Source organism: Ictidomys tridecemlineatus, chromosome 7 (assembly GCF_052094955.1).
Source record: "Ictidomys tridecemlineatus isolate mIctTri1 chromosome 7, mIctTri1.hap1, whole genome shotgun sequence".
Lineage (NCBI taxonomy): Eukaryota > Metazoa > Chordata > Mammalia > Rodentia > Sciuridae > Ictidomys > Ictidomys tridecemlineatus.
This window is the reverse complement of record NC_135483.1, coordinates 157,372,776-157,393,968: the sequence shown is the minus strand read 5'-3', so window position 1 is coordinate 157,393,968 and position 21,193 is coordinate 157,372,776. Positions and strand designations below refer to the sequence as shown.

The 21,193-nt window shown below is 39.3% G+C and overlaps 1 protein-coding gene and 1 long non-coding RNA gene across 2 annotated transcripts in view; both read left to right on the top strand.

Annotated features, from left to right (window-relative positions):
- Positions 1-21,193, top strand: part of LOC144365591 (uncharacterized) — a 154,375-nt gene that overhangs the window by 47,594 nt on the left and 85,588 nt on the right. The gene's annotated exons all lie outside the window — the stretch shown is intronic.
- On the top strand, positions 6,488-19,213 carry Cavin2 (caveolae associated protein 2). The gene is made up of 2 exons (XM_005324359.5): positions 6,488-7,325; positions 16,815-19,213. The coding sequence occupies exons 1-2, from the start codon at positions 6,843-6,845 to the stop codon at positions 17,607-17,609; spliced, it is 1,278 nt and encodes a 425-aa protein (XP_005324416.1). The 5' UTR covers positions 6,488-6,842; the 3' UTR covers positions 17,610-19,213.

The window sequence follows — 21,193 nt, the reverse complement described above, 5'->3', positions numbered from 1 at the left end:
TCACATTATTAGGAAACTTATATTCCCTTTTTCATCAAGGATAGGGAGAAAGGGAACATAGATAATTTTTAGCAGAGTAGTAAATAGTTTTTAGGAGAACTTAAAACCATTGTTGTATGGTCTTGGATAATATACAACAGCCTGGGACAAAGTTCAATGGGCTCCTGAGTCAAAGATTGAAAATGATTCTCTATGGGACTGAAGTAGGGCACAGTGGTGGGTAACTATTTTAGTCAGCTTTTTCACTTCTGTGACTAAAGGACCCTAGCAGCACAATCATAGAGAAAGAAAAGTTTATTTGAGGGCTCACAGTTTCAGAGGTCTTAGTCCACAGAAGGTCGATTCCATTCCTAGGCGCTCGAGATTGAGCCTGCACATCATGGTGGGAGAGGGTAGTAGAGGAAAGCAGCTCACATCATGGTGACCAGGAGGCAGAGAGAGAGTCCACTCTCCAGATACAAAATATATACACCAAAGCCATGCCCCAATTCCTACCTCTTCCAGCCACACCCTACCACTTCAGTTAATCCCCCCAGGGATTAGTTCACTGATTAGGCTAAGGCTGTAACCCAATAATTTCTCCTCCAAACCTTCTTGTATTGTCTCACATGTGAGCTTTCAGGGGGCACCACATCTCAACCATATCAGTAACAAAGTTCTGTCCAGATAAGTTGACAGACTTCAGTCTTTCTCCTTGTAGGATATGAGTTTAGTCTTACCGGGTTAATGCAATTTCAGCAAGACTCAAGGTAATTGTGTTCCTCTTTAGGTGGATCCCATCATGTAGAAAAGAGAACTTTGCACAAAGTTCCTCCCTGTGATAGGAGTGTGGAAACAAGGGAAGATCAGAGGGACCTTGATTTTGAGGTAGGTTCTAAGGTTTCATAGCAGGTCAAAATATCAGACTTTGGGGTATTATTTTCTGAGCCCCAACAAGAGCATACATCTGATCCTGGGAGGGTAGTATTTAAAGGCAGTCTACATCACTGCTCACATCCATTGAATAGAATTTGTCCACATCTCAAAGGGAGGCTGGAAATGTAATCTTTAGTTGCGTGCCCTCACTATGTTAAAAACATTTCAATTCTATAGAAAAAGTTCTTTCCTGTCATCTGGATTTCTACAACATCTCTGCTTAAATGGCTGTGGTCCAAAAGGAATTCTCTTATCAACCAATCTAAGACAGCACCCTGGACACTCTCTGGGCCCTTACTGTACTTTATTTTTCTTTCCAGTACTTACCACTGTCTGACGACATTGCATTGTATTTTTATTTAAAATCAGTGTCCAACTCCCCTTCTTTTAGAACATGTGTTCTATAGGATAAGAGACTTTGTCTCTTGTTCAATGCTGTCTTCCCAACACCTAAGAATCACTCAATATTTGTTAAATGAATGAATAAATGATAAATGAATGGTTTTCTAATTTGATTTACTACCTGTGAAGTTGATCAAGAAAAAGTACAAGAGTTTATTTATTTATCTTAACTAGTGCCAGAATTCTTAGGAAAGGAAAAACTCATTCATGGTTAAAAAAAAAAAAAAAAATCTTCTTGGGATAGAGGATAAGACTCAACATTCAGTATTTGAGAATGATTTTCCTTCATGAACTAGTGGGAGAACCAAGGAGAAAACAAGACAGACATAGAAACAGAAGACCCAGCAAGATGTCAGAAATCATCCCAACTATGACCCTGAAATTCTATTAACATCTGCTACACTCAGGATGAATACCTTGAGTAGATTGTATAATGCTTAAAGAAAGGTCAGGGTTCACAACTGGGCAGATAGGGAGAAGTTCAAGATGGTACATGGGATCATGTGCACCAAAGAGCCAGAGGAGGCCTTGAGAACACAAGCCCATCTGGAATTTTTGAAAATCTTAGAGTTCCTAAAGTGACAGCCCATAGAGAGTGGGTGACATCTATCTTAAATGCCACCATTCTATATTATTTTTGCTTTATCACACATTTAGACAGTAATTCCTTTTACCTTGCTCTGTTGTTATCATTGATGGGTTATTATGGGGACTTTGGGAAAGATTAGAGTCATGTATTCATGTACTTTTCATCATTAATATTCCTAGTGAAAGTGAATAATTTTTTCACTCTGCACTACTTTGGCAAAGGATAAGGTACAGAAAGGACCTTCAAGATTTTCCAAAAACTGCCCCCTTACTTTCTGCCTGTACCCACTGCTGGGCGCAGTTGGTACAGATTCAGGGTACATCTGATTCACCAAGATGCCATCAGATATCCTTCAACCCCACCCTGCTTTCTGTCTAATCCATTTTATCTTAGTAACATGCCTTTATCCCACCATCTTTGGTATTTAGCCCCACATTAGACTTTTCTAAGTAAGAATATTTTCACAAAGCCCTTTGTTTTATAATGTAATCTTACAAGTTAAGCTTTAAGAATAGTAATATGTTTAAAAAGTATTAGACAGAGGGGTTCAGGGAATAAATAAACACTGTTAGCAATGATTCTTAAAGAACTGCATATTTCTGGTTATCTATTATTGCACGTAAACTATCCTAAAACGTAGAGACTGTGGATGTCATTATGTTGTTTTTTCTTTCCGCTCATATGGTTAACTCACTCATCCAACCCCAACATTGCTTCCTACTCAAGAGGCAACCCAACCTTTGAAAATTTTTTGAAGTCCAATATGGGGATCCAGAGGAAAAGGTACATGGAGTAGCCAGCTTAGATTTCTCTGCCTCATTATCCCCTGGGAAAAAAAGACTTTCCATTTCCTGGCTCATTCCAGGACTCCAATCACTGTCATAATTAATTACACCAACAATGCATGGGCCAAGCAAGGAGGCTACTAAGCTGCCTCAGGGTTAGGAATTGTGACAAATAAGTGAGTAGTACTTCTCTAAGTAGTTGTTGTTGTTTGTTTTATGTTTTTCATTTTGAGTTTTGTTGTTGTTGTTTATTTGTTTGGTTTTGGTACTGGGGGTTGAACCCAGGGGATCTTTATCACTGAGCCACATCCCCAGACCTTTCCATTTTTTTTTTTCTTTGAGATGCGGTCTTGCTAAATTGCTTAAGGCCTCACTGAGTTGCTGAGGCTAGCCTTGAACTTGAAATCCTCCTATCTCAGCCTACCAAGCCACTGGAATCACTGTGTGCACCAGCATGCCCAGCTTCTAAGTATTTTGTATGGAAGACCATACAGATCTTGGAACCAATGCCTTAGCCAGTAACAAAGTAGGCATTTTCCTAGAGCAACCTGTATGCTTATGTGACTTGCACACCTAAGATAAAAGCAGGCAGCTGGTGGTCAACTAGAAAATTAAAGTCCCCAAATATAACCTGTCCTGCCCTCACATTCCTGGACGGCAGCAGAGTTGAGCCCCTCTCTAGTTGCCACCCTTGTGTGTGTGTGTATATATATATACATACATACATACATACACACACACACACACACACACACACACACACACACACACACACCCTTATTTACCTACCTGCCATTAAGTCAGAATCTTGCAAAGGTGAACAAATAAGTTCATCTTTACATCTCCAGTGCCTCACACTTATTTCCCATGGAAAAAGGCTATTGAGCTCCCCCCACCCTCTTGCATTCTCTTGTTTCAGTCATTATTCTTTAACAAGTCACTTTCACTTCCAGGAGTCCTTTATCTGTCATTGTATTAGGTCTAAACTTCACTACTTAATTTCCAAGAAACTTCATAGTATGTAATTGATAGATTCAATTTTAAAAATTTTTCTTCTAGGAAAAAATGTTACCAATTTCTATCAGAAATAGGATGTAATTTAAGAGAACTAAATGGTGAATTCGGATACATAGAGTTACCTCAAATTCTAACTCATTAATGGCATTTTCTTTGGTTGTGTGCTTTACCCTTATATTAACTCTTGCTGCCTTTAGAGTCTGCATCTAATACTAACTATGATACATGCTGTCTTTTACAGGGCAGGAGGGTTTGCACACCATAGCTCTTTATAATTCCCATGATTACTAGGCTGGACAACATATTCACAAAAATAATTACTTCAAATAAAAGAGAAAGGGAGATGGAATGGAAATTGTGGCCAAAGGCCTTTAGTTTTATCTGTAACAGCCTTCTAAAAGAATACATTTGCATTGAGGTAGATTGTTTCCAAGGATGACTACAGCAATCTCTCCCATGCTGCTTCCCATTTTGCCACGGGAAAGGTTGCTGCTTCCCCCATAACTTTGTGGCGTCTATCCCATTCACTTGAATCTGAGCTTGGCCTGTGACCCGCTTGGACCATAGACTGTGGTGGAAGTGACAAGGGAGTGTTCCAGAGTCTACCCTTTCTAAGAGTGCTTACAACTTTTGCATCTATTTCCTTAGGATATGAGGCAGCACATGAAGAAATTTGGCTTCCCTTCTAAAGGATCAGATAGAGTTTCTGGAGGCTGAAAGAGAAGACTCAGTATTCTAGTTATCTCAACTGAAGCATCAGAAATGTGAATAGGGCAATCTTGTATCCATCCCCCCAAACTACAGCTGAATGAGCATGCCCAGTGGAGATGACCCATTCCAGCTGAGCCTTGCCTAGCCAGCCACACAGAACCATCAGTAAATAAAATGAGTGGTACTTCAAGCCACTGGGTTTCAGGCTGATTTGTTACACAGCAATAGATTACTGCTATAGTTGCATTATTCAAAATTAATTTTAAAAAATAAATAAATGTACATGTAAATCATTCTTCTTCTTAAGAAAGAACCTCTCTCCTTTCCCACCTTACATTCCATCTCCCTAACATCTCTATTTATCCAGCTGATTATATAATCTCCAACAATGCAATGCAAAATCTGTGCAAATCAAGGCAAAATCAGGGTGAAGTGATTATAATGTGAAATCATCTTGCAAAATGTGTAGAAAATCATAAAGTTGATGAAGGTAATGTTAGAAAAGCCCTTGAATCATGGGCAACTCTTCTGACAAATGAAAATCTGCAGCTGGAATAGTTAACATTTTGAAGAAGATAAAAAATCCACGTGGATGATGTACAATAAGTGCTTCAAAAGGAAATGATTTGAATGTCAAAATTCAAGAGAGGCTCTTGGAAAATTGATGAAGCCCTCAAATATTTTTGAAATAATGACACTTTTTATGATTTGCCCACAGAAGTCAAATGCAGAAGGACATGGTATCGCGATACTGAATAATTTTGTTAGAAAATTTAACTTCTCGAAACCAACACTTGATTCAACTTTTGTTCTAATGTTTAACACACCCCTGACCAACTGAATTTTTTAATATAAGTTAAATTAATTTTAATAATTGCTTTGCTTCATTTTTTAAAGGATAAAAGTCTCATCAAATCTTCTTACCTTTTTGATTCCTATTTTTAAGTATTCACTTTAAGTGGGTATCAGTTATGTGAGGAAATTGAGGACCTCGGTACATGTCTTCAACTCATCTTCCTAACTAGCAGGTATATTCATTAAGGGTGGGGTCTTGGGTCAGGCTTTATAAATAAATATTCCCTGGATGCTACAGATAACAGAAGATAGAAATTCAACAAATGAGACAGCAAATGACCTGCTGATTGATGGGCTTACATGCAGATATTGCCATTGAAGAATAGCATTGTTCCATTATCAATCTCTGACCCAATATGGGCTAGCACTTATTCTTCTCTAAACTTTTCATAGAAAACCTGCTACAAACTTCCTTCCACTTTCAAAGACTGGATACATTTAAGACCAATTCAAGCATGTAAAGTCACTTTAGGAAATAAGCCCCATGTCCCTAGGGCTCAGCTAAGGAGGACTAGGTTTGCGAACAGGTGTGCCACTTCACTGAGCAGGAATTTGGAAATGTCAAACATTAGGAACACTCCAGCTCAACCCGCCTGCAGTCACACTACTGGGCACGTGTCAATAAATGCCTTGCAGAGACGCGCATTTGAAAAGATCTTTCACCATGGATTCAAAATTAGGTAAAACCAAAAAAGCATTTAGCTTTTTAAAGGAACCACTTTGGGGAGGGCAAAAGGCTTCTCAAAAAAAAAAAAAAAAAAAAAAAAAAGTGGTCATTCACAAAACACTATGACAATACTCCATAATATTGCTTATTTTACAAACCCTGAAGTTCAGTCTCTTTCAACTTCCACTGCATCCCTGATTGCAAGAATAATAAGTAATAAGAAGAACTGGGCTGTTTTCCTTGTAATTATCAGAACTTCCACTTCTCTGCAAATGAGAAATTTACAACACAAACTTGGCTGCACATATTTTTTTAAACTGTACCCCTCCCACTAGGGCACCCGGTGTTCTGCAGCCTATCAGTCAGTTCTGGGGCAAATGCAAACAATACTTTCCGTTATAATAACTCGTATCCAGGAAGAAAAAACAGTCTCTGTAGCATAGCAGCCAGAGAAAAGTTTACTAGCTTTAGCCAATTGGAGGCTGTGGAGCTGGGCCAACTTAGCATGTTTTTCTCCGCCTCTAGATGAAGTCATGATTGAAATATGGCATTGAACTTATTTTAAAAGGGGAAGGGGAATAGGAAAGAAAAGCTAAACCTGCACCAAAGTGCTGTGTGCAGTGGAGAACGTGGTAAGGAAGTGTGTGCATGCTTCTGAACTCTGAGTGGTTCTCAGTTCTGTAACCTTCGCCTCCCACTGGGTGGAGTAGGACCTTTAAGAGCAGCTGGAATGCAGTTCCCCTGATCAGCTTAGCCAGTTGTTGCCTGTCTGAACCTCTGCCAGCCTGAAGAGCAGTGCTCAGAGCTTAAACCAGAGGGCCTCTTCCTGCACCCTCACCGCCACCCTTCTCACCCCAGCAAGAAGAATCTCCCAGGAGAGATTGTTCCCATCTGTCCAACCATGGGAGAGGATGCTGCACAAGCGGAAAAGTTCCAGCACCCGAGTTCTGACATGAGCCAGGAGAAACCACCAAGCCCCAGCCCGATTCCCTCCTCCACACCAAGCCCCAGTCTCAACCTGGGGTGCACCGAGGAGGCTATCCGGGACAACTCGAAGGTGAACGCCGTCACGGTGCACACGCTCCTAGACAAGCTGGTGAACATGCTGGACACCGTGCAAGAGAACCAGCACAAGATGGAGCAGCGGCAGATCAGTCTGGAGGGCTCAGTGAAGGGCATCCAGAACGACCTCACTAAGCTCTCCAAATACCAGGCCTCTACCAGCAACACCGTGAGCAAGTTGCTGGAGAAATCTCGAAAGGTCAGCGCCCACACTCGCGCTGTCAAGGAGCGCATGGAGAGACAGTGCGCGCAAGTGAAGCGGCTGGAGAATAACCACGCTCAACTCCTCAGACGCAACCATTTCAAGGTGCTCATCTTCCAGGTCAGTGTCCCCTAGACTCCTCACACGTGGGCGGGGGTTCTTCAACTTTCATGATCTCAGTCCTCCTGGCTCTCATGGCCATTTTTACATCTGTCCTGCCTGTCAGTGATCACACACAAGAGGCATTGTCCCTGGGTTGCCTGCAGCAGACAAATGTGAAATCTGCATACAGGAGTGGGAACTTCCCAAGTCGCTTCAGCTTAAAACCAAGGTAGATGCCCCTGAGGTTGGGAAAGTGGGGTCATTTTTCAGTGAGCACCTGGATGCATTCCATATAGTTTGAGGAGACAGGCAGGTGCATGTACCCACCCTAGTCAAACTTGTTTGTCTCTTTGCATTAGGAACATTGGCAGCAGCTGTTAGCTGAACAGGGCAACTTAATTCAGTGGCTGCTTATTAGCTCTTTGTAATCATAAGTTTTTTGTTTTGTTTTGTTTAAATCAAGAAACTCATAACAATTTCAACTGTCCCCTTTTCCAAAGGCCGCCAGTGTTTTGGGGACTAACCAAGTGATTGATTGATTCCATTAGAGTTGAACTAGCCTTGTTCTTTAAAGACTTTTTTGAGCAAAGCAATCTTGTTGAGTTCTTTTTCTAACAAATGATGCACTAAAAATGCAGAGCATAACTCTTTACAAACACTAGATATGCCTCTCATTGCTCAGAGAGACCACATCTGTAAAGTAAAATAAAAGGAGTGTTATCAGTTACAGTCACAAAGCCTAGTCTTGAATATTTTCTCCTTCAAATGGTTGCCTTAGAATAAAAAGGCCACTTAATTTTTTTTTAATGCATCAATGATGCAGTTAATGTAGCAAGAGGCTATTTGGGGACAGGGAGATTGCGTAGGGCCCTTGTTCCACCAAGTGGTGGGCATTTGTGAATCCAAGGGCAGCCCTGCCTAGGGCTGGAAGCCCTTCCGCCTGGTGGAACCCAGCCAGCCCAGAGCCCAGGAAGCGATTGCCATCCTGCCTCAGGGCTGTCTCATTGTGACCATGTGAATAGGAGAGGATTTCAAAGCCATGGAGGGGAGAGGCTATAACCAACAGTTTGATTGTGAAAGGCACACAGGGAAAGCCTTCATCTCCCAAGAAAGACGTAGAAATTGGGATTTAAACCGAGGGAGCCTTCTTTTTTCTGAATGAATCTACTCTGCCAAGTTAGAACCCAAGCCTTCCTATACCCATAAAAGGAAAGACTCATCCCGTTGCTTTTTTGTCCTCCTCAAAAATTGCGCTTGAATGTTATAAAAGTTTAGGCAGCTGATCCTCTCCTGCACCTTGAAGTCTTTCACAGTCAGGAAACTTTTCAGCTTTTAATACAAATGCAATAGATTTTCACATACCAGATGAACTGAAAAGAGATACAGTAAGCCTATGAGATCCTCACTTTATTAGTGTAAAAGATAGTAGAAATCTCAGGTCTTAAGCTATTCCTAAATTAAATAGTGATCTCTAAACAAAATCAAACACAGTCCTGTTTAACTCTGTCACCAAAGGAAATCCACCCCCCTTTTCATTATGAATGAGGGATATTATCTTGTATCTCATTCCTCAGTTAAGGAATGGGAGAAAGTATTTATCTAGTAAAGGAAAAGCACAATTTATTGGGATTGGGTTTTGTTTTGTTTATACACAGAATTCTGCAAATGTTTGTGTTGGGGGGAATAAGGAGGGAATAATGTGACTAGAAGTTCAAGAGAATTGTGAAACTGATGTTAAATATATATATACTGTTGGGTAACTTAAAGGTACGTGCTGTTGATGAGGGCCTGACATGGTCACCTGTTTTGTCACATTGGACTGACAGGTGTGAAATTGCAACCAGAAACAGTAGGATTCTCCACATAGTGAGAAAAGATTTAAAAAAAGGGGGGGGGGTGTGCTCAAGACCAAATGGAAGCTAAGAGAATCCAAAACAATCTGCTCAGACTCTGTTCTGGGTCCCTCTGGCAAGCAACCCCAGGTATATTTTTGAAGAGTATTTGAGGAGTCGGGGGACTAGAAGCAAGTAACTGGCCTTTTCTTAAGCTGTGTAGGGTCCTTTATTGGCTTAAGGGATATGAGAAATCACAAGTCTCAAGGCATTGTAAGAGGATGATTTGGAGAAACAAATGAAGTATGGTTCCCAGTGGGAAGATTGCTTTTTCTCTTGTTCTTTCTTGAAGCTGGAATTTCAGTAGGGTAGCAAGGGTGCCAAGGAACAGCAATCATATGTGTTAGAAAGCAGTCCAGTACAGTGGTTGAAAAGGTAATTTTTAGAATCAAACTGGTACAAATCCTAGTTTCATCACTTGCAAATATGTGATCTTTGACATATTTATATCTTCTCCAAGCCTGTTTCTTCATCTATACACTGAAAATATTAATATCAGCAAAATTATATTTGAGCACTCAACAAGCCCTGCATATACTACTAAGCATCTTTCTGGGCATTATTTCAAGTATCCCCAATTTAGAGAGAAGAATGCTGAGAGTCAGAGGTGTTTACTTCTTGTCTGAAGTTACTTAGTAAGCAAATGGTGAAGCTAGGATTCAAAGTCACATCTATTTGACCCCAGAATATATGTTCTTAGACACTGGTACTTTCTTTCTCATCTCTCTTTTGTAAGGTGATGAATAAGGAAATAACATTTTAAATAGTGAGCACAGACTGACATGATATAAGTGCCCAATGAATAAGACGCTATTACTGAGCAGATCTGAAATGCATTTGCTCAGACAGGAGGCCACACTTATACTTGGTTAGAACTATGGCTCTTGGATCAAAACTAACCCCACCCTTCCCAGGATCTTAAAACAGCTGTGCAGATGCCTTTTGAGTTGAGGCTTATACACACACACACACCCACCCATGCATGGTATGCCTACCATCATGTTGAAATCAGCATTATGTCATGTTGCCAAGGAAGTATAGAAATCTGCCCAAAAGACTTTCTCTAAGTAGACCCTTCTAGTAGCAGCAGGATCTACATAGTGTAGCAGAAGGGAAATGTGTCCTAGACCTGCAGGGAATGTGGAGGTTAGGTAGTGTACCAGGTGCCACTTGGTATCTTTATATAGTTTCTCATTTTCAGTCCACTTGAACACTATGCTGGACTTTCCCTTACTCGATCTATTGGTTTTCTTGTTCAAGACAAAATTATGTAAAAATAAGAGAATGCAAAAAGAAAATCTACCCCCCTTGGTTTGGACATTATTAGAACTGTAATATTGCAAATATTATGTTTCCAGTTTGTGAAGTCCTGTCATTTCTCCAAAATCTACACATGTATTTTGGTTGGTTGGTTGGTTGGTTGGTTGGTTGGTTGACTAAACACTAAAATATTTGCTTTATTTCATTTCAAACTTTGTTCTTAATCTGTGCTACTTAAAACTTGTCATTTATTTATTGAAATCTGTGCTGAACTTTACAACATTGCTGTAGCTGTTAAGCATCTAATTTCTCAGCAATTACTTCAAATTACTACCAGTAGTATCTAAAACTGAAGAAACAATCAACTCCCTTTGAGCAATTAAATAAATTTTTAAGTCCTCATTAAACTCAGCATCTTTCCTTTTTTAAGTTTTTTTAACAGCTCAAGATCAATGTTTGAACTCAAAATACTGTGACATGACCTAGCATTAATAAAATACAATTCATAGGCATTAATAATCAAAAAGCAAATGTTATAGACAAAGACTAAGACTTTGCCTGTAAGCATGCCTATCTTTGACTAAAAAAAATACAATTTGTACAGAAAAATCAGTGGATTTACAGTTAAGAGGAAATTTTCTCTGTTGGTTGAAGAGGCTAGAATTTCACAAGTAACTGGCCCTGAGGGCACCGTGTCCACTTATGTCCTCTTAAGGTTCTAGTAATGACTATTTGAAAAAGCAGTTGGGGAATAATTTTGAATCCAGTGAACAAAATGAGAGTACTCATGGCCAGCTTACACTTTCCTCCACATAAAATTGTGAAATTGGGTGAAAAAAATAGAAAGGTTAGATATTTGCAGTGGATACATTTCTGGAGAATTGAGCCTATAAATATGCTCAAATATTAATCATTTGGTTCCTTAGATGAGATCAGAATTTTAGAAAAGTTCTAAAAGCATAATATCTTAGGACAGTTTTAAAATTGATTTTTAAACAAAAGATTGTACTTTATCCAAAGCCACTGCTCTAAAAACTGTTGAGTTAGTACAAACTTGGAAGAAATAGAAATACAGATAATCAAAGATACAACTTGCCATGTTTCTATCACATTGATTAACATTCCTATAATGAGATATGGGTTTTGATATGTTACACAGCAATGCCCTTTTAGTTTATAAAATAACAAAATACTAGTTCTTCTTGTTGTTATTACATTTATTGAATAATAGCACTGCCCCTGGCACTTTAAATGAATAACTGATTACTGTTGATACATCTTCAAAAAATCATTACTTCCTCCTATATGTAAAAAAAAAAAAAAAAAAAAAAAAGTAGCTTCTTTGTCATGTGTAAGCCTTCCAAGTAAATGTTGCCCTTTCCATTTTTTGTAATCTGTGTTTGTTGGAATTTGATGAATGGAAGAAAAAAAAAAAGTTCTCCCATACAACTCAGGTCCTACAGTTTTGATTCTTGCCATGAGGCAAAACACATTTGGCATGAGTACATCATGGAATCATTTCTACAATTCTATTTTGCAGGGTTTAGGTTAATATCACACAATCAAATATGTTAGAGCTGGAAAGCACCTTAATAATCATTTAGTTTAAATTCATTTGATATCAAAGAAGCAGAGGCCCTAAGAAACCAAGTCACTAGCAATGTTTCATTTTGTTAATAATAGAAATTACAGACTGGAATTGTGAAATGAGTAAAAACAAACACTATAATCCCATGGTGGTGAAGTTCAAAACTGGGTTTTCTATATCAGCTTTTAAATAATTCAGTGTGATTTGTTTTCTTATTTTGTTTTGTTTTGTGTCTTTTATGAATAACTAAGAACACCTAACCAGTGTGCTCCCCGCCCCCAAAAAAATGAAACCCTTGATAACACTGAAAAATAATGAAACTTTTAAATCCTCCAGAATGCGAAAGACTGCTCAGGGATTATAACTAATGCATTTTATTCTTATGACTTGCTGATTCCACCGACAGCTGCCCTAGGGGTGCAGTTCTAATCAATGGCTTTATCCGCTTGGCAATCTATACCTCAGAAACACAAATCGGAGAAAACCATCAATGTGTAGGAGACCTATAAATCACAATGTCAGGTGGGCATAGTTCCATTTTAATAACTACTTGTTAGAAATTATTGGATAAAATATTCCATGGACACAAATTTATGGTTTCATATCTCTCTGGGATGCCACTACATCCCTGTAGGAATATGACATCCTTTGTTATCTTTGTCTAATGTCAAGAATTATTATTTAGTGACAGGAAAGCAAACTGCTGGCTTCTCTCTCCTTATTCAGGCTTTCAAATGACTTCGGGTTGATTTCTTTCTCTAAGGCTGGTCATGGATTCTCCTCATTTTAAAAGTGTGCATGCCTGCATAGGCACAAAGATTCACTTCCGTGATCTTCATTCAACTCAAGAAGTGCCCAGCAGGTTGGCAAGTTTCTCTGCATTGTATTTACATGCAAGACTGGACGACTGGCTCACAAGAATCAATATAAGTAGCCAAAAAGCCAGAGTGCAAGGAAAAATGCCACTTTTTGAGTTCTTTCCACTCCTTTTCTCTTTTTATGCTGCCAGCATATCCATCATATATGTTTGAAGTGTGCTGTTTAATTCTCCCTTCCTTTGAAAACCTCCTCAGGGTCCTTGTGAAAGGTCAGAATCACAAACACCTGCATCAGTCCAGGCTGAGGACCTTTTTGAAAACAAAGGACAAATAACCAGCTGCTCCTTGGGGCTCCTAGTGGGTAGAACTGCCCAAGGAAGCAAAGCGGCCCACAAGGATTCTTAATGCCATTTTAAGGAGTCACAACCCTTAAGTAGACAGATGGTTAACTAGCGTAAGTAAGGAGTGACAGTTAGGGATGTGTACTTACTTCGTCCTCTCCCTTGAAATAGCTGTCAGTCTTAGAATCTGTAAGAGAAAGCAAATCAAAAACATTACAACATTACTCTTCTGCTGAAGGCAGAAGAGTCAGTCACCTCACTTGTAGGTATGTGAAATATCAAGCGTTCCCAAGAGGTGTGTGTGAGAGGATTGCATGCCCAGGCACATGGTGAGACCAGGCATCTCAGGGAGGGGGTGGTTATGGAGGATTCATCATCTGAAGTTCAACTCGAGTTTCTACCCCATAGCAGATACTTCATGGTCAAACACCATGCATATGTCTTTAAAAAGAACAGACTTTGAAAAGTGTCAGCGTTTTTTTGTTTGTTTGTTTGTTTGTTGTATATTGAAACAAACATCATGGAAAGGGAAGACCTACATGTGCTTGCACATTTACAAATTTCTGTGTGAGAAGAGTTTGCCTCCAGAGTGGATGCCATAAGAAGCTACAAAATAAACACTGTCCAGTAGACAGAACATAAAATACTGCTCAAGTAATTAAAATGACAGCAGAAGCATAGCAGTTAGCCAAGAAGATGTATCTCACTCAAAGACACATCCAGCTCATTCTGGATTATCTCTGTTCCTGCTGGGTTAATTTCCATAGTTGGCATCAAAAGAGCTCTTGTATAAATTTCCCTGGCATTTTACAAAAGAGTTCAACTGGGTTTCCACCTTCCCTCCACACCTGCTCCCACCCCACAGATTCAGCCTGTATCTACCAATGATTTCTTCTGATTCACCTTCTAAAACATTTTCCTCAAAGCTGTCCTCAGTGGATAGGTGAAAATAGAGACAAAAGAGTCTTAAGATCTTATAGAAACTATGTTTGGTTAATACAAAAACTTAATTTAAGGAAAACTGAAATAATAGTAGTTTAATTCTTTTAGAAGTACAATTAATATACCTACCTTTAGTTAGGGTTAAAGAAAGGGAAGTTATCCAATTTGCGACTTTTGATTACCCTGAAAGATTATGCTATATAAAATGTACCACTTCTCTGATAACCAATGCTTATTTTTAACAGTTTTCTGCCTGAGTTTTTGCTCTCCTCCCTGAGAACTTTTAATAACATTTCACTGAACTCTTGGTTTCTTCCTTTCCTGCAAGCAACATCTGTCAAACCTTCCCAACCCTCTTGTCAAACCCCAGAAGAAATTTTGCTTCTGGACTAAGCATCAGAGCCCTAGCTATTTCTGTTGTCTCCCTGCTTTCAGAAATACTCACCCACAGAGAATAAAATCCTTCCTTTTAAAAGGGAAACCATTGCCCTGCCTTGTTTTCTCCTGATTTTCCAGGGACACCAGCATCCAGCAAACTGGCACAGAGTCAGGCCATTATTTGATCGTCCTCAAGCCCCACAGGACAGTATAGCCATCTTCACTCCCACCCCCTGGGGACCTTCTTAGAAAACCACCTTACCCAAGGACAAGCCCCTGTTGAGCTCTGGGTGTGGAGGACACAGCAGGGAATAAGAGATGAAAATTCCTGCCTTCATGGGGAGTGCTTTCCAGTAAAGCTAAGCAACTCAGCTTGAAGCAAGAGAAAAGTGGCTGTCTGCAAAAGCCCAGGTCACAAATGACTCCTAGTAACTCCAAACTCCTTTCACCTCTTCACCTTTTCTCACACTGTGTACCTAACTTTTTCCATGACATACAAAATGGGAGGGTGTGAGGAGAGCGTTAGGAAACAGGATGTGTAATAACTTCCCTCTCACATGGTCTCTGTTTAAACAGACTTCTTGCTCTTCACCTCTCCCAGGACTTTCTCCTTTGTTTCTAACCCATTAATGAACAAGATACCATATGAGTGTGTGTATAAGGGAAGGCAAAGACCTGTATCTCTTCAGAGTACTGTAATTATGCTCTTCAGTAGTTAAGGAGAGAGTTTTAAGTTTCTCTATGATATCAAAAATTTGTTCACTTACTCTTCATATCGAGAAGTTAAAAAATAGTCACACTCAGAGCATATTTTCAATTATAATGCAATTTTATACACGTTTCAAAATTACAAAGCCAGAATAGAAGTCGTTACCATGAACATGAACTTTGCATGAAGTTTAGATCTCAAGTAGACTTTTAAACCCACTAAATCCAGTTATTTTTCAAACTGAAATTTTACTGGGCAGCCCAAGATATATTCAGGTCACCTAGAGGCTCTGATGGCAGCAGGGGTGGCAAGGGGCTCAATAGACTTGCCCCCTCCCACATTCCTGCAGAAACCCTGGTGCCCCTGGGAGTGCAGTTTGAAAGCTGCTAATCTAGGTCAAATCCTTTTGGTTCATATTTGGAAGAAACTGAGACCCAAGGAGATTAAGTTATTTGCTGAAGCTGCACAGCCATTTAGCAGTACAGCAAAGATGGAGACTGGGGCCTTCTGCCACACATCTGATCCCGTGCCATTTTTTCCAGTGAAAATATCATGGCACCTGGCTGAAGGGCTCTCATTGTCTAATATTTAAAGAAAACCACAAAAATAAGGATTCAACCTCCCTGGTGAGCATGGAAGCACCATTGCTCAGCACTCTGGCAGCAAGTCCTTGGACTTTGTATCCTGAACTATTATTGCAAGGCCATCTTGCCTATGTGAGGAACTAGAAGAGGGATGTTCTGGGAATATGGAAGAGGACGGGTAACTTCCCAAACTTCTCTCCTTACTATTAGATAGAGATAAAGGCCAAAGGCTTCTTGCCCAAAGAAACTATTTAGCAACAGAGACTTGATATGCAATGCCTATCAGTGTAATCCCTCACAACTCTAAAAATGACCCTGGTATCTCCCCTACCCCTGAGCTCCCACAAAGCCTGTCCTAAAACACATAGCTTCATGACCTTCATGAGCAGGGGCCTCAGGAAGTTGAGCCCTTGCTCCTCTTACTCTCAAATGATGTCATCAGCAAGACACCTGTGTGCTTCTGAGCAGAACTTCACTGCTGACATCTAGCTGGGGAGGGAAGGAAACAAGACTTTACATAGTGTCTGGCACTTTAGGACTTCTCAGCTTTCTCCCCCAACCCCCATCTTTGATCATTCATCTCCAACTTCAGGGCTTTTGCAATGGGTTTTTGACAGGAGCTGAGCCCTGTGACTTGGAGAGAGGGTAGGAAAGAGAGGGCCTCTGGGTTCACAGTACAGTACTTACTTTAGCTCCTTTTATCTAGGCAGCTTCCTGGTCTATCTGAGTCACAGCCCACTTCCCTGCTGCCTGCCACTGATAGTGCTTTTGCCAGCTGTCCTCATGCTATTCCCAACAGGCAGACCTTGGCCTTATCCAGCCTAAGGGAAAGGACTTGCCCAATTTAGAATGAATGCTCCCCAGTCCAGAAAACCAAAAGCCACAACCACTTTTCTGACATTTTTATCCCCCAGAAAAGACACACCCATTACATCCATTTAGGACCCTTTGTGAAATATGCTATTAACATAAACCTACATTGTCCATCTTTTCAGGAAGAAAATGAGATCCCTGCCAGTGTGTTTGTGAAAGAGCCGGTTCCCAGCCCAGTGGAAGGGAAGGAGGAGCTTGCTGATGAGAACAAGACCCTGGAGGAAACCTTGCACACGGTGGACCTCTCCTCCGATGATGAATTAGCCCATGAGGAGGAGACCCTGGAAGACAGTGCAGAGGAAAAGATGGAAGAAAGTAGGGCAGAGAAAATAAAAAGATCCAGCCTCAAGAAAGTAGATAGCCTCAAGAAAGCCTTTTCTCGCCAGAACATTGAGAAAAAGATGAACAAGCTGGGGACCAAGATCGTATCTGTAGAGAGGAGAGAGAAGATTAAGAAATCTCTCACATCCAATCACCAGAAAACATCCTCAGGGAAAAGTTCCCCCTTCAAGGTTTCTCCCCTCACTTTTGGTCGAAAGAAAGTCCGAGAGGGAGAAAGCCCTGCAGAAAATGAGAGCAAGTCAGAAGATATGCCAAGCAGTGAGCAGATGCCAAATGACCATGAAGAGGGCTCGCTTGCAGAGGGTCTTTCTGAAGCATCCCTCCCCAGTTCCCTGCTGGAAGGGAAGAACACAGAAGGGGATACTGAGAAGGGGGCCTTCAGAGGGAATAATTCTGGGATGGACAGCAACATTGACTTGACAATCGTGGAAGATGAAGAAGAAGAGCCGGTGGCCCTGGAACAGGCCCAGAAGGTGTGCTATGAAGGTGGTTACATGCTGACCTCAGAGGTGATAGAGCAGTCGAATGAGGAACCCGTGCATCCAGCTGTGCTCCAGGTGGACCAGACCACCTAAACCGGGAGTCCAGGGCCGCCAGCCTGTGCCCCAGGTTAAATGGGCAACAGAGCCTGGAAACCAGCTCCTCCCTATCTCCATACTGCCCACTCATTAATGTCATTGTCCAGGGAGTCTCCACTGGCCACATAGTGGCAACGTACATACATGAGGCCACAAAGCAACCTGTCAGAGGATCCACTCAATTTGCACTTAGGTTCTGTTGCTGTAGAATTTCTCCAAAATTGTCAGGAAGAAGAAATGGAGCAGTTGAAAAAAACACTGACCAATTCCCTTAGTCGAGAAAATCAGAGGACAGTTACAATGCCAATTGTGACATGTGATTAATTTTTTGTCATTCCATCAGCTTGTTGAATAGTGTGCCATTAGTCATCCAGTGAATTTCTACAGTTCTCTGTGAATCTAATCTTTAAGTGGGTGATACACAATATTCATACGTGTGTAAGGTAAAAACAGCTATATTTCAAGAAGCAAATATTTACTAAAGGTAGAGGGAAATGTTCAGGCAGTTTTTAAGTTAATAAGACCCATTGTTTTTTGGAAATGAAGGAAAGTTGAAAGACAATGATAGCTAATGATATTCAGTATGGAGTAAAGGCAAGGCTTGTTAGAAAAGAAAACTAAGAGGAAGAAGTTGAGAAATAAGAGAAATGGAAAGTAAAGAATGCCAAGGAGAATGAAGACAGAGGAAAAAATATGTGCTTAAAAGTGAAATCTTTACAATATTAAGCTAATTTTTTCACTCTTTAATTAACAATACTAAAAAAGTTTCTATATCTTGGAATAAAATGTTATAACTTCACAATATTTTATTTTCTAATATTTTCAAATACTACAACAAATATTTTATTGTGTTAAAGCTGCATTGTTTTCTCAATAATCAAAAGAAAGTACAACTATTTCTCGGAAGCAGTTCAGTAGAATGTTGTCTCACATTGAAATAAGTATATATCTTCAAAAAGTTAATAATATGTACTGTCTTTGTAGGAAGTTGGACCATACTATTCTTTAATGTTTTCTAAATTTGAAATAACCTCTACACTATATATAATGTGATGTTAGTTTATAAGCTGTTAAAGTCTATAGGTTTGAGAAGGGAAGAATGCTTTTTTTCCTCTTTTGTACATAATGGTAATTTCATTCCAGGTCATATTTTATTTATATATTAATTTCACAGAATATTAATGTTTTGTAACTTCTTAAAGCATGTTTATATATGTGTACACATTCATTCAGACAGGGTAATTTTTATTGTTGCCTAACATTATACTAACATATTGCTTTATCTATTTTTAATTACAAAATGCTAATGTTTTGTTAAGTTATAGTTCAAAGATAGTGGACCCAGGGAGAAAATTCCCTACCTTTAGTATATACCACTATAAATAATATAACAAATAGAGGTAATCCAAGACAATGATAACAAACTATGCTTTGTCTTTAATAAAAGGGATAGGATTAGCAAAATGTATTGATGGTATAACCCATTCAGTTTTGTCTTATTTCACAATAATGTAACCCCACATATTGGATTTGTGAACTAACAATGGCTATGTTAAAGAAGATTAAATAAACCAAAAAATAAAAGGTATATAACAATGTCACATTTTTGGCAGAACAATTTTACAACAAGCAGAAAGAATTGATTTTTAAACTCTCCTCCAAATGTTGCTGTAATGTTGATTGTTTCAGTCTTGATTTCCCCTATTAACTCTGCTTTCTTTTTTTCCTGATCTCATTTAGAAATCCAACTCTCATTCTTCAAGTTTAACTTTCTTGACATTACCTTGCCAGCTCTGGATAGCATCTGAATTTACTGCAGTAGCTTGATGGATTTGATAGTCCCATCTGCATTATTATTATATTGTACCAGACCTTTTAATACCTTAAATAGTTCTACAAACATGAATTTATCAAACTATGGGTTCAGTTTATTCACTCAGATAAACCTTTGTCTTTTGTACAGCCATAGACTGGGTAGAAGACTGAATTTCATGCAGGGCCCAAAGCATGCCTGTTTAACCTTTTAAGAGCTACTGTAGCTTCTTACAGAGGAGGAGTTGGAGGATCCAGAGCTAGTGTAATGTTTACATCCCCTTTTCAAAAATATTTTTATCCATTTGTTCCCATAAACTAGCTGCTTGTCACTGGAAAACTGCACCCTGGCATCTTTTTAAGTTTTATTGACAATCACATTTATTCTATGTTCCACATTCAAAGCATTAAAATCTAAAGCAATAAAACAGAGAATTAAGCCAGATAATTGTTGGGAAACACATACTGTAGGGATTAGAAAGAGCAGCAGTTGTGGAAATGGAAGCTATTTATTCTGTATTATTGTTGAATTATTTGCATACTGAAGAGGCTATAAAGTCCCCAAATTAGATATGTCTTCTTCCCACCCATCTAATAACCCATTCCTAACTTCATGTGCCTGGAGCTCAAGAACTCAATTAGTTTTCCCCAAACATCAGTTATACATTAATACAGACTGAGATCTATATCTTAGAAATATAATTCCAGAGCAAGAAGCATCCATTACACGGATCACAAATCTTGCAGAAATATAGCAAAAAAAATATGTCATTTGTCCACAATATTTGTTATTAAAAAATGCAGATATATATTTCAACAGGAATTTTTTCCTCATTTAACTTAGGAATCTAGCATATGACTGAATTACTATTCTTTTTTATACATTCAAATAAGAGAAACGTGCTAAGTCCAGTTCTGCACAAACCAGATTTTTTTATATTCTATTATGATGAAAGCCCAAATGTCTCTGCTTTTAGCAGTGCCCACCCAGAAGAGTCAAGTTTGAACCTCATGAGGTTCAGCTGACTAGCAGGAAAGCAGAAGCTGCTTGACACAGTCCAGCTGCCTGTGCAGGTAAAGGTTATAATGAAAGTCATTTCCTACATTAAGACACTAATGCCTAAGCCCAGTTAATTCCTGCTCAAAAGTTTGCGTACTGCCCTACAGTCCAAATCTAAGTGATTTTATATTGAAGATTGGGAGTATGAAGAATTGAGGTACAAGCAGCAATCATTATTAACAGTTCCATAGCAACCACAGTCTTTTCCTAAAAACCAAGACTCTGGCACTGCAAAACAAGTTACAGATAAAATTGGCATTGTGACCTTTGTATTCTGCTTGATCTGGGTGTCTAGATAAAGACTTCTGTAGCCTGGAACTCATTCCTAAAGGGAACAGACAGTAACTCACACTATTAAAGATACTTTCTTATTTTTGTTTTAACCATTGCGTTATCCTGCGATACTTCAAACTCTAAAATTATTTTTAACTCTCCACACAAACTGCCCCAATTAAGAAGTCACACCTTCAGCAAAACAGCTTGATGTTCATGTATTTATATCCTTTCCACTGTAAAAATCAATTTGTTAAATATTTATGGGCAAAGCAACCTTTAGTCTCTCCTATTTGCTAAAACTCTTCATGTTCAAAGCAATAAGAGGGAAGGGAACCTATATTTTTGATAGTCTCCTTTACACCAAGCTGGGTTCTCCAATGGCCCACAATTCTGCAGACCTACCACAAGCATTATCTCATTTAATCATACAGAA

Bases quoted from the DNA above. Each gene is read 5' to 3' on its own strand.
- Cavin2 (XM_005324359.5), top strand. From the start codon at position 6,843: ATGGGAGAGGATGCTGCACAAGCGGAAAAGTTCCAGCACCCGAGTTCT. The intron at 7,326-16,814 runs GTCAGTGTCCCC...CCATCTTTTCAG, and splicing joins TCAAGGTGCTCATCTTCCAG to GAAGAAAATGAGATCCCTGC.